At 51.6% G+C, this 13,060-nt stretch overlaps 5 protein-coding genes across 5 annotated transcripts; 3 read left to right on the forward strand and 2 right to left on the reverse strand.

Annotated features, from left to right (window-relative positions):
* Nucleotides 1-1,522: 1,522 nt before the first annotated feature.
* On the forward strand, nt 1,523-2,628 carry BO70DRAFT_320352 (NAD(P)-binding protein). Its single transcript, XM_025540473.1, has 2 exons — nt 1,523-1,885; nt 1,941-2,628. Exons 1-2 carry the CDS (start codon nt 1,534-1,536, stop codon nt 2,579-2,581), a joined length of 993 nt encoding a protein of 330 aa, XP_025396668.1. The 5' UTR covers nt 1,523-1,533; the 3' UTR covers nt 2,582-2,628.
* A 70-nt stretch (nt 2,629-2,698) lies between these two features.
* BO70DRAFT_364773 (ankyrin) lies at nt 2,699-4,748 on the reverse strand. The gene has a single exon (XM_025543895.1). It carries the CDS (start codon nt 4,640-4,642, stop codon nt 2,894-2,896), a length of 1,749 nt encoding a protein of 582 aa, XP_025396669.1. The 5' UTR covers nt 4,643-4,748; the 3' UTR covers nt 2,699-2,893.
* Nucleotides 4,749-5,174: 426 nt separating this feature from the next.
* On the reverse strand, nt 5,175-8,810 carry BO70DRAFT_413685 (glycoside hydrolase family 18 protein; the record flags this gene model as incomplete). The annotated part of the gene is made up of 3 exons (XM_025547334.1): nt 5,175-5,411; nt 5,471-6,013; nt 6,075-8,810. The coding sequence occupies 3 exons, from the start codon at nt 8,808-8,810 to the stop codon at nt 5,175-5,177; spliced, it is 3,516 nt and encodes a 1,171-aa protein (XP_025396670.1).
* Nucleotides 8,811-10,237: 1,427 nt separating this feature from the next.
* On the forward strand, nt 10,238-11,779 carry BO70DRAFT_297465 (LysM peptidoglycan-binding domain-containing protein; the record flags this gene model as incomplete). Its single annotated transcript, XM_025539569.1, has 2 exons — nt 10,238-10,718; nt 10,773-11,779. The coding sequence occupies 2 exons, from the start codon at nt 10,238-10,240 to the stop codon at nt 11,777-11,779; spliced, it is 1,488 nt and encodes a 495-aa protein (XP_025396671.1).
* Nucleotides 11,780-11,793: 14 nt separating this feature from the next.
* Nucleotides 11,794-12,648, forward strand: BO70DRAFT_259081 (LysM peptidoglycan-binding domain-containing protein; the record flags this gene model as incomplete). Its single annotated transcript, XM_025538893.1, has 3 exons — nt 11,794-12,130; nt 12,189-12,452; nt 12,527-12,648. Coding segments are annotated over 3 exons (723 nt in total), but the record flags the coding sequence as incomplete, so codon positions are not given.
* Nucleotides 12,649-13,060: the final 412 nt, after the last annotated feature.

A 13,060-nucleotide genomic window follows, 5' to 3' on the forward strand; every position in this document is an offset into this window, starting at 1 on the left:
CTAGACCAGACTTAACCTGTTTCTTCAAACACGTCTGGATAACAATCTGGGGTTGGAAAAAGGGAGCTCCGCCATGATGAGAATGGTCATGTCGCTGTCATACTCGCAGGGAATGGATCATTTCCGTTGATTATGACGGTGGTGCTGATGAACAGGACATTCGGTGTTACCACAGGTCGTATGGTCATCATGGGGAGGGGCGCCCAATGAAAGTGACAGGCTAATGTGATGCACCAGATTTGCCATTTGGTAAATCTTTTTGACGATTTCTGCTTCCTTTGGCCATTGATCGACAGCTGGAGGCTAATGATATAGATGCTGCATAATCACAAAATCATTGGGATAGATGACGCCCTGATAATTGGAACAAGTCTGCCATTCCTAATACGTTCAGATTTCGGGATCTGTGATTGAGCTGTCGGTGTCAGGATTCATAATCGGATTGACGTATAGGTATTTCTCTTCAAGATCAACAGACTCTAGGTATGAAGATAATATCGAGGCGCATCGGAGCCAACATAGACGCAATGTAGCAGGTGAGAGTCGTAGCGCCGTGATTAGAACCCCCGGGAGAATGAGTTTGCGGGTTGACTCGAGGCCAAATCCTTGGAAGAAATTGTGGGTTTCCGTTTCTCGATCGAGAACACCATCCTTTGAAAGAAATGTGCATAGATGAATGATATGAATTACCAGAATGTGCCGAACATACCGGGAAAGCCGACCGTAGTCACTACAGTATGTACACAGGAGACCAACTACGTCATGCCAATCAAGTACATACTTACTAACGCTACTGCTGCAGCCAAGATAACACCGGAGCCATGATTTGATGCGATTGGCCGATCACGGTCTACTACTATTTTTAGGGCTTCTGGTGAACCCCACATCCTCGATCCTTGATCTGGACGGGGCGAACCGGGAGTCGGGGCCACTAATTTCAAAGAGAGCTGCAAATTGAGGCAATGATGATAGGTTACTGGGCTAATTGGTACTTTTAGTCCATGTTTAACTACGATTGAGCCGCCCTCGATCATCGAGGGAAAACAGTGAGGGGGACTAAACCTGGGTGGAGATAATGCGCTGTATGAGGCTCCTTTCCGCGTCCCTGACCCGGTAACTCCCGTGTGTAAGCACTAGAAAGCAACTAACTAGCTGACTCGCTGCCGTTGGAGAACGGAACAAACTGCTGCAGCCTTGCCGTATCTATTTCCCGGCCAGAGAATGCAGCTGAAATTGGTAGAGACGGAGGAAAGTCTCTCCGCGATCAGAACTGCTTATATGATTGGGATCCTATTCCGCAGTGACTCATAGCGGCTAGTTATAATGGGTGAAGATCTACAGAAGAAATAACCTTAGTAGTTATCTAGTATGCAATTCAGTATGCAGTGATCTACGGTTTCACCGGAGGGATCAAATCTTTGGCGGCTTGGCCGCAGTCACGCGTATCTCATACTGTCATGTCCTACATAGTTATCCCGAGACCCCCCCCCTTGTCCATGTTACTGTTTTTTCTTCTCATAATATCAGAGCAAGATGGTCTCCCTAAAAGCAGTTCAAGCATCCAATGCAGGTCTTCGGGCGCTCCCCAATCTTACAGCCCTCTTCGTGGGCGGCACTAGCGGCATCGGCCAGAGCACATTACGCCAGTTGGCTCGGCATGCCGACAGCCCAACCGCGTATATCGTCGGTCGCAACCAGGCTCGGGCCTCCCCCTTCCTGTCGGAACTACACGAATTGAGTCCCAAGGGTCGCTTCCACTTTATCGAGGCGGATGTTTCCCTGGCGCGTAATGTCGACCTCGCATGCCAGGAAATCCTCAAGAAGGAAAAGCACCTAAACTTCCTCTTCATGACCCCAGGAGGCATCTCTTTGGGAGGCCGCAATGGTGAGCAAAACATCATCAACCCGCAAGTCTGGATCATGCTAATGCCCGAGACCAGAAACCATCGAAGGTATCGACTATCTCTTCGCCCTCCGCTATTACTCCCGCATGCGCTTTATCCAGAACCTTCTCCCGCTCCTGGAATCCTCGCCCGGACCCAGCCGCGTCGTCAGTATCTACGGTGGGGGCTTCGAATTCGGCATCAACACCGCCGACCTCGACCTGAAGCACAACTTCTCTCTTCTCAACGCTTACAAGCACTCCATCACCATGACCTCCACCAGCATGGAACATCTTGCGAACACCCACCCGACCGTTAGCTTCGTGCACGCGTACCCGGGTCTGGTTGGCACAAACATCTACAACAACAGTTTTCCGTGGCCGATTTCTTCGTTTTACAACTACGCCATGTGGCCGTTCTTTTCGGTCAATCTCCAGGAAAGTGGCGAGCGGCATTTATTCCATCTCAGCTCGGCGCGGTATCCGGCGAAGCAAGGCTCCGCGACTCAGGGGGTTCCCGTCGAGGGTGACGTGGCGACGGGTACTACAGGGGAAGTGGGCAGTGGTGCATATCTGCTTAACTGGAAGGGGGATGTGAGTTCAAGCAACAAGACATTGGTGCAGTATCGGGAACAGGGGATGTCGGAATTGGTGTGGAAGCATACAGAAGGGCTGTTGGAGCAGGCTGTCAGAAGATAGGCGACAGAACACAATTGAATTGTATGACTACTTTTGATAGGACGGAGATGAATTATACATACGTCCCAGTATAATAAACTCACGATAAGTGTCGGTATAAGATTTGTACCTACATGGCTACTTATCGGTCGACATCAGGCGCGCAAACACTTAGATGGCGAAAGCTTCATAGGAATTAGATCAATTGGCAGACAGGATCTGATTAGCAGACAGGGCTGGTCATTCTCAAGTTTGGCCGCGCTATTGTTGACAAACCACTCCTTCGACATCCTCCAAGAGCACCAGGTATATGCCCAATTCAAGAACAAACCACTAGCCCCGGCCGCGCCCCCTCCCTCCACGAGCTCGGGATGCACGCCGTCTCGCATCTTCCTGTCGTGCTCTCTCTGCAGCCTCCACAATAGCTTCCCGTAATTGTGGCGGCGTCTTTCCCGCTGCATTGCGTATTTCCATCGAGGCCCCGGCATCCCGTAAGAGGGATATCATGTCTCCCCTTGCTTTATCCAAAATTTCAGCTCGTACTTCCTTAGGAATCGTATCATGGTTGGCCTTCTTTATTAGCGTCCCTCTCATCACCTCGTGCAGTGGCGTATCCCCTTGGCCATTAACTGCATTGACATCCGTTCCGTGACTGATCAGACGACGAACCGCGTCGATATGTCCAAGGCTCCGTACCATATAATGCAGAACCGTGCAGCCATCTTCATCGGCGTCGTTCACACCGACAACCCCCACCAGCCTATCCACCGTCGCAGGGTCAATTGGCTCATAACCCCTGGAGTATATAGCCAGTTTATGTAGTATATTCTGCCCTTTTTTATCGCGTAGTCTTCCATTGGCTCCATTCGTGAGAAGGATGTCCAGTATTTCCATCATATGACCATCACACGAGGCATGTTCTACTATACTATCCTCTAGGGCTGTTGCATCCTCGCTGTTGCGCGCATTTATTATCGTAGGATCCGGCCTTGCATCGAAGAGCAATTTGAGGGTGGGTAGGATGCTAGAACAACCCGCTTCAGTTTTCACCGCGTAATGGAAGACTGTACAACCATCCTGGTCCCGCATGTTTATCGTGCTCGGGTTGGTCTCGAGAAGCATTTTCACGGTACTCGGCATTGTAGACGCAACTTCCTCCAAAGGTTCATTGCACGGGAGATATCGAAACCCGACCAACGCCCAGTGCAATGGAATCCGTCCACCACTATCGCTCGCAGAAAGCATATCTGCAAAGCCTGCCCCGCAATGATCTGCCAAGGCTTTCAATCCTTCTAAATTCCAAAACATACTCGCGATATGCGTAACAGTCACTTGCTCGGCATCCTCGATACTGCCAAACTGATTAAACCAGGTCTGCCGAGCGTGCACATCGGCCCCTTCGGCAATGATGCGAGACACCATGTTGTAGCTGGCACTGGAGATGGCTGCGCTGAGAACAGTATCTTTCAGCTTTGGCGGTTGATCCGGCTCTTCTTGGTAGCCGTGATAGACATCGGAGTCGCGAACCGAAGTGCCTCTGTCGAGGAGCCAGTAAAAGAACTCTTCCTTGCGCTCATAGCTAGCATCTTCCCTCCTACCACGCCCCAATGCGCCTGCAGCGCAAAACAAAGGCGTCTCCCCGTACACGTCCCTGTCATGTAACGTTCCCAAAGGCGGATCACGTTCTAATAACCACGTCACCATCTCCGAATTGGCATGAACACAGGCCGCATTCATAAGGGAGTATTCTAATCGCTCGAGATACTTGTCCAGTGGCTCTGTGAGGGTTGAATCGGCCAAGTAAATCTCCACGAGCGCGCGGAGAGCGTCGAAACTTCCCTTGTTTCCGGCGATGACGAACGGATTCCAGTAATGTACCTCGTAGGCTCGCCAAAAGACGCGGGTGTTTGGACTTTCGTTGTAACGATGCAGGGCCTCGACGTCATTGCGAGCGACAATTGCCCCGAAAAGCTCCTGGTAGGGGCCCTCGTATAGCGGAGCACCTTCTGTGTCGTAGATGGCAGGCTTAGGTGGGCGGTCTTCGAGCTCACGATCAATTTGGCGGAATTTCTCGTATGCCATGGCGCATAACCGGTGAAAGAGGTCGGGGTGCAGGTAAAGGAGTATTTCTGGGAGATTTCGGGGAGAGAAGAGATTTGAGAGGGGGAGGAAGTGAGGTGAAGTGGAAGGAAGAGAAGTAGGAAGAAAGGAGGGGACGAGGGGGACGAGGGGGGAAGAGCGAAGGGACAAGGCGAGATTGGCCTACTAGCCGCATCGGGTGCCCGACCATGCAGGCTACTACCTAGTAGGACGACCGTGGATATGAGTAGAACCGGCTGAGACCTGGGATGTCCACTACGACAAGATAGGGGGTGGTTTGAACAAACTTTTAATTATATTTTGATGGATGGGGTAGTTGGTTTCTAGTCAAACTCTGAAATCCTCTCTACTGTCACCTGACCAGACCCTAGCCCTTCCACTTTCAGCCCTAAGTAGACATCGCTTGCCTCGAGGGCTCAACTTCTACATCTGTCTATGACACAGAATCCGACTCAATATCCAAGTAAATCAAAGTTTAATTTTCGGAATAACTCTCTAGGTCAAGCCTAGGGGATCACGGAGTGACCGGAGCTGACTCAGAGATATCCACATGGCTACCATCTGCCGCCCAGTTGGTAGCAAATGCCCCCGACTGTGGGCGATAATCTGTTCGCCCATTAATGTTCACACTACTAGGTGCAGGTATAAAGCCGTCTGAGTCTGGCCCAGTGGATACGTAGTTTGCCATCCTCGGCCAGAGCAATGCCAATCTTGCAGGCGAGAAGAAACCTCGGGTGTGAAGCCAGAGACCCTGCAACGCAGTCAGTCACCATGACGCATAATTGGGAAAACATGCCTAGGAGAACTTACCAGTTGATTGAGCGCCCGGACGTACACCGTGGAATATCCTTGCCTCGCCTGCTCTGTGATGGCAGTTGTCCGATCGCGGCCGATATACCAGCGATGTGGAAACACACGTCTTTCTCTTTCTGCTGAATTGAGATTTCGACACCGGAGGACCTCGGATCGGGCGTTGTAGTTCTGCATCGCCCCCACATTGAGCTGTCCTGCACGATAGGAGTTGCTAAAAACATATTCAGCCCGGGGGTCGGCCTGGCCACCTGGATAGGTATGAAGGGTTTGGCCGTGATACACCCTGATGGCGGTGATGCCTGGGTAGAATACGGGGTTCGTGGAGTCAGTCTGGAGGAAGGTGCGTGCATCCAAGCCGATGTGAAAATGGAAGACAATCCACCGGTCCACGAATCTGGTATCCGCCCTGTCCGCAAACCGGGCCCTTTGATCCGCGGTGGGAGTGGTACCCGGCGTCTCGCCGATCCAGAAGGCCAATTCCAGAATGACTTGTTCGGAGGTCGATTCGAGCCATCTCGCATAGTGGAAGGCCAAGTTGCCCTGTTCCGTGAATATCGGGTTAGTCGCAGGACACGTCGGGACACAGCGGTGGAGATCTTACACTTAAGACGCCGTTAATAGCAGCCAACACCGTAGGCTGGTTATCGTTGACAGAGCGGGCAGCATCACTCGCCTCGTCCAGCATGCGCTTGGAGAGTGTGCTGGATGTCGGCAACTCACACAGCGTATCACTCGCAACAGCCAAATTATCCACTCCCTTGCGCGCCACGTAGATATCGCACATTGTCTGGGACATCAACGTGTTGGCATCATAGATCGGAGCCCCGGTCCAAATGTCTTCCATGCCATACAACAGGTGGGTCAAGTTTTCGGGACTGGGGGCCGTATTCTCAAATCCATATTCTTTGAGCAGTCCTGTATAAATGTCGGTCTTTTCCTTTGGTGGGATGATAGAGGAAATCCAGGTCACGAGTTGAGCCAGCACTTCGTTGAAGAGCAAATCGACATCGCTCGGGCTGGTAGACCGTTTGAAAAACGACGCGCTGTATTCGGCGTCCCAATTAGCCGGGCAGGAGGGGTTGGAGAGGAACTTGTCGAAATAATAGTAAAATTCTTCAGCTGCCGGGTTGAAAGTGGGAGTGACACCGCGCGGGTTTACGATGACCTTTGTCGTGCCTGCGCAACAGTAGGCCTCATTGCCAAACAAACAATCGGCCGTGTGCGCCCTCTTGTTGGCCCCCCACATCACATCAATCGACTCCTCGGCAATGCGAATTGAGCCCGACGGGCAAGCATCGGTGCAGTACTCCTGGTTCGGAAACTCCACCTCGTGACCCTTCCACTCACAGTTGGTAAAGGCATCCGGTGCTGATAAGTCTTTGCAACAGTAGTTGTAATTCTTCTTCCCACTGCACGACTTGCGGCCGCCCCAGCCCTGACGAGACCCTACAACAAAGTTGTCGTAGCCGGACGGGCAGGTCTCATCACTCTCACATTTCGATGTCCATGCACATTCGGACCAGGGCTCCGTCGACCTGGTGATGGTACAGCAGGCGGACTGATAGCCCGAGTGGCAGCCGGCAGTAATGGTGCCAACTTCGGCCTCGTCGCTCTCGCAACCGCCCTTGCATTTGCCACTATTGTGAAAGCCTCGCCAGCGGCAGGTTGGCAACTCGCTGGAAGTTGGGCAGCAGAGGGTTTGTGTCTGTTTCGATCCGGACAGGCACTCCGTGGAGTCCAACATAATCTGACTCTTCTTGTCCTCCCGAACAATCTCGGAGAACCCGCTGGGGCACGTTTCCCCGCAGTTGATAAACCGGCAATAATCGTCCTGGGTTGATATATACGAGGTTGCTGTTATTCCCTCGCCGTACGCATCAATGGCCAGGCCTGTGTCAGGGTCGATATTGATCTTGTTACCGAGGGCCGCCGCCAAACCGACCGAAAAAGTGTGGTTGGAATCATCTTCATCAATGGACCACACCATGACGCCGCCCAGACATACCGACTTGGCGTACTCGGCCTTGAGCTTCCAGGTCTCTTCGTCGTCAAACGAGACCCACTGATCACTATCCCAGGTTATGGTCTTGACGGCAGCATCTTCGTACAAGGTAGGCGTGAGGTCGTACTCGGCAATTATATCTTCAATCTCGCTATTAAAGAGAATTCCGGCAGAGTCGCTGCACGTCCCGGCATCGGCGGCGGAGACATAGGAGCAGCCTGGCTCCGAGCAAGAGGCGCTGGAAATCGTATAGCTGCGGCCGTAAAAGGCCAAGCCCAGGTTGATCTTCGAAGGCTTGATATCAACTCCCCAGAGCAGATCAAGGGCCAACTTGATCTCCGTCAGGTTTGTGTGAGCATCCAGGTACGCCCCAGTCCATATGTCTCCAATATCCCATGTGCCGTGAAGGTCGTAGCTCATGACGTTGAACCAATCCACCGAGGGCTCGATGGCGGTCAGATCAAAGTGCTGCAGATACCAGTAACTTGTCGGCAGAGTAATGGAGAGACCGTACTTGTAGTCCGCTAATGCCTTTTTCAGGTTGGCCAAAAACGTAGGGTAGTTTTCGTAGTCTTCAGCGCGGCCATTGCGGTCGCTTGCAGCGGGATATTCCCAGTCAATATCCACACCCGTGAATCCGTATGTACTCATGAAATTGATTAGTGACTTGAAGAAGACATTCTGTTTGGCTGTATCGGCCGCAGCGAGGTCGGAGAAGGTGGTAGCCGTCGGCTCATCGCTGTCGGAGAAGTCCCAGCCGCCAATCGACAACCACAGCTCTTGACCCAAATCGCGAGTCTGAAGTGCCGCCAGTTGAGGGTACAGCAGCTCATCGACCTGCTCGGCAGGGATTACTTCGAAGGTATCGGGGTCAATACTTCCAAAGGCAAAATATATGTGCGAATAAACACCCTGGGGGACGGCGTATGGGGCCATGCCATCGCAGGCTCGGAAAGCCCCAGCAGAGCTATAGTAGCCAATCACACGCGTTAAGGACTGGGAGCTGGCATCACAGGAGGGTGCGGTGACGGTTTTGTTCCCACAGAACTCCTCTGTAGTCCCGCAGAAGCCGTACTCGCTACAGCAGACGTCAAGCGGACAGGTTGTGGCATTGACATACTCGGACGGCCATCCTCCAGGATTGCACTCAGCCTTAGCATCACAGCTGTTGACACAAACATCGGTCCCGCAGAAGTCAGGGCCCATGCCACACACCCCATACTTGTCGCAGCACCCAATCTCACAAGGCACAGTTGCGCTGCAGGATGTGTCTGCAATCACGGAGGGGAGAGCTCCCAGACCCACGAGAAGCGTCAAGGCAATACCGGCCAACATTCTTTCTACCACTGCATCCAGTCAGTCTGGAGCTTTTCGCAAAGTATGGCTGCGTGATATACTCACATATGTAGGCGTGACGGCCCGTCAGCTCAACGTCTTAAAAAGGGCACACGCTGTGATATTCACAACGAAGTATACAGTAATGCGGCGGGTGGAAGCTTCTAAGAAAAGAGTGAAAGATTCAATGAATGTATAAGGTGAGAAAGAAAACAGAGAAGTGGTTAATGAATGGAAAGGTGCATGGACAGATTATGATGATACGGCACATGCAAGCCCGAGATCAAGTCACCGCGGCGTCCCGGCAGGATATATAGTAACGGAGATATTGTCTGATATCCCCTGGATAAAAACTTGCAGTTTTCGCCACAGTATCATCCTATCAGCATACTGCCACTTTGAAGTCAGCATGATTGATTGCTGCGCTCCAGAGCTGGCTTTCAGCCAAGGCAACAGCCAAAGACCTGTCGAATCTGAAATCAACCGCCCCGCCAGCTGAAAAGAGTAGTGCCTCAACATTACTGGGAGTTTCCAAGCGTGGTGAACCCACACGCACCGGTCGAGTACCGGTCGATGAAAACAGGCAGGGTTGGGCGCATGGACAGACGAACCTGAGTCAGATTTGGGGGCTGCCTGTCACGCTAAGCAATACTGGCTAATTTCCTTGTCCGAAGCCCCCCTCACAATGCATCGGGAAAGACTTGGTGGCCGGGGCGCTGGTCCTTGCTCGTCCCGGTTGCGGATCATCCGAGGCCGTACCCGCGGTTAGCTCAGGCAGCAGAGAATTCATGACTATTCACTGAACCACTGTCGGACCCTCGCCAGACCCCATAGGCCCTGGCCTTGAAACCTCTGTGGGGGAATGGCTTTGTGATAGGCTGTTAAAATGCTTATCTGAGGTGTAATCTTAATGTATCCCCACACCCATTGTTTAGTATCTATACCCCTTCTTGTACCGAGGCTGTGGCACTGTCTTGTACGATGAACGAGATTACTCCCCAAACTAAGATCTCACTTCCATTCTATGCATGGGGCAAGTGTCACTTCGGAAGTCTCGAAGTGCGAGGTATCACTGATAACTAGCTGCTGAGTAGTGCTGGAGAGCCAGAAAATCCCGCAACCTCCGCCACCATGTCTGAGCCCTTTTCCGCGACCAACCACTACCGGATAAGGAGCCTGTCTCACTTTACGGATCGAGGTGGTCGCTTCGGAAATGAGGCCCCGTTCAGCTGATCTCAATAGCGTGCTTTCGAGGTCGTCGAGTGGACCCGGAATCGCAAGTGAGATCAGGAGAACGGAGGGGAGCCCCATCATATACTCCGACCTTTGGCCTTTCCCTGGTAGCGGACTCTTGACCGTCTCTCACAGCAGCTGTGCTGATATCCCTGGTCCTTTTTCGACCTTGATCCATTCGTTTAACTCCCAACATGGGAAGCCTCCCTACGCTCCTTCTGGCGGTGGCCTCCTGCTTCATTCCAGCAGAGGCTGTCCATTTCTCTTCTCATGGATATCTTCATGCCGCTCGGCATCATCATCAATCCCGCACGGTTGATCCGAGCGTGTCATTCCCTGGACTTTCCATGTTCCCCAATGGGAGTTTGTCTGGCTTGGATCTGTCGTCGGCATGTGAGGATGCACTTTCTCAGAAGATCTATTGCGACGAGACGGTCTCCTCGCTGATCACCGATGACTACATTGGTAGCTTTGACAATTCCACGTTGACGGCATTGGTATGCGCTTCAAGTTGTGGATCTTCGATCGCGGAGCTTCATGAGTCCGTCTCGGCCAGCTGCGGTACAACAGCGGACTTGATACCCGGGATTTCTTTTTTGGCCCTTGTCGATGAACTCTGGAGCAATTGGAATCAGTCCTGCATTACAGATCCCACCACCGGCGAGAACTGCAATGGTAAATACTCCGGCCCCTGGTTTTGGGCCTTTCAATCCTAACGTCTCTTCCTAGATGAAATTGCGTCGTTTGATAATGTTACTGCCCTAGCGGACATGGCTACATCTGATTTGTGCTCCTACTGCTACGTGAAAAAGTTGGAAATGATGCAGGAGGATGCCTTCTCAGATGCATACAACGATGACTTCCAGTTTACTTACGAATATGTTGCTGCAAGCTGCAACCTCACAGTGGCCGATTTCAACGCCACAGCGAGCGCTTTCAATGCGTCAGTGCCGACGTCCACATCCTCTTGTGTTTCTGGCGACATGTACACAACTGTGGAGGGGGATACATGTGACTCCATTGCCCTAGCCAAAGGAGTTTCAGCGGCCACCATGTACTACACCAATCCTAACATCGTCAACTGCTCAGATATCTTGGCAGGAACCACTCTCTGTCTGCCCCTGAGTTGCACTGATCTCTATTCAGTCAAGGCCAATGATACATGTACCTCGATTGCTGTTGATTACTATTTATCCACTCAGGAGGTGATCAACTGGAACTCGCAGCTCAACTGGAACTGTTCGAATTTGCATTCGACCAATCCCTACTGGGGCTCAGTACTGTGCGTCTCTCCTCCGGGTGGAACATACACGGGGCATGCATTGAACACTACTGCATCTGACTCTACAGAACCAGAGGCTGCATACCCCCCTGCTGGTGTGAAAGTGGCCCCAGGAACTACCCTCGACTGCGGCGGGTGGTTCGTCAATTCAGCCAGCTTGAACTATACGTGTTCTGAGATTTGTCTGTATAATGACATACCCATCCATCTTTTCACTGCTGCCAATCCCTCCCTCAATTACACCACATGTAACTCGGACCTTGTTGCAGGCTATGCCTATTGCATTGACCCCCTGACCGGCTGGCAGTACAGCAATGCCACAGCTACTAACAGTACTGCAATCATTACTGCCGCAACGTCCCCTACAGAGCCGACTCAGACGGGAATTCCCGCCAACTGTGATGCATACTACGTTGCTCAATGTACGTGCAAACTACCTATAACCTTCATATAATACCGTCTGAACTAACCCCATGTGCAGCCGGTGATACCTGTGATAAAATTGCTGCCGAGTTCGGGATCACAGAAGCTGAGTTCCTTGCCTGGAATCCTGCCATCTCATCTGATTGTTCAAGTGGCCTCTGGGTTGACGAGGATTACTGCGTGGGTGTGCGGTCGAACAGCACTACTGCCACCACTACATCAAGTAGTGGCAGTATATCTACTGCATCCACGGCCACTATTACATCCGCATCTGCCCCCTCAACTTCAGCTTCTGCAACCGAATCCTCATCCTCCGTCACTCCACCAGCTCCCACTCAATCTGGTATTCCTTCAAACTGTGACAAATACTATGTTGCACAATGTATGTCCAACCCTCTTTGCCCTCATAGCCTAGCTAACGGTATTCCCCTCTTCTGTAGCGGGAGATGACTGCGCCACCATCGCAGCTGAATATGATATTACCGAAGCTGAGTTCCTTGACTGGAACCCCGCCATCTCGTCCGACTGTACGAGTGGTCTCTGGGTCGATGAGGCCTACTGTGTGGGTGTATCTGGTAGCAGCAGTAGTGCTACCGCTACCAGCACATCTGCATCTGTCTCTTCGTCGACTACTTCGGTCGTCCCGCCAGGCCCGACCCAGTCCGGCATTGCTTCCAACTGTGATGAGTACTACATTGCGCAATGTAAGTTGATCTCTGACCCTTCCACATACCATATCAGTCCCACGGTGACTAACATCTTTGTTTCCCTTCCGTAGCGGGTGATACCTGTGCCGCCATTGAAGCGAAGTTTGGCATCACCAAAGCTGAGTTTCTGGCGTGGAATCCTGCTGTCTCCTCGGACTGTACCACTGGTTTCTGGGCCGATGAGGCGTATTGCGTCTCTGTATCTTAGAGCGGATTTTTTGGACTGTGTATGACAGAATTAGGGACCTATTTCAATTGTCTTTTGTCTCAAGGCTGTCTCTTTTGTATAGCATAAATTAAATCTGGATCAATTTGCCACCGACTTGCACTATTTACATAAATATTCATATCGTTCTTCTTCGTTGATTCAAATCCTTTGTCTATGAAACGCGTGTCCAATCTGCGACTGTAACTAAATTTGTTGTCGCAGGTTACCAAAATATATATATCTCACCCCGTAACCCACGACTGATGAAACCTACTCGGGGTCCATACATCTCAAGCATTTCTTCCCGAACCGAAACTATTCTGGCTCGCATTATACTTTCCACACCAATTGGGTACTGTGCGATTATATTATACTGAATATTGGGCTCGAATGTTAC

The sequence above is a fragment of the Aspergillus heteromorphus genome (assembly GCF_003184545.1).
Source record: "Aspergillus heteromorphus CBS 117.55 chromosome Unknown BO70scaffold_25, whole genome shotgun sequence".
Lineage (NCBI taxonomy): Eukaryota > Fungi > Ascomycota > Eurotiomycetes > Eurotiales > Aspergillaceae > Aspergillus > Aspergillus heteromorphus.

Bases quoted from the DNA above. Each gene is read 5' to 3' on its own strand.
- BO70DRAFT_364773 (XM_025543895.1), bottom strand. From the start codon at position 4,642: ATGGCATACGAGAAATTCCGCCAAATTGATCGTGAGCTCGAAGACCGC.
- BO70DRAFT_320352 (XM_025540473.1), top strand. From the start codon at position 1,534: ATGGTCTCCCTAAAAGCAGTTCAAGCATCCAATGCAGGTCTTCGGGCG. The intron at 1,886-1,940 runs GTGAGCAAAACA...GCCCGAGACCAG, and splicing joins CTCTTTGGGAGGCCGCAATG to AAACCATCGAAGGTATCGAC.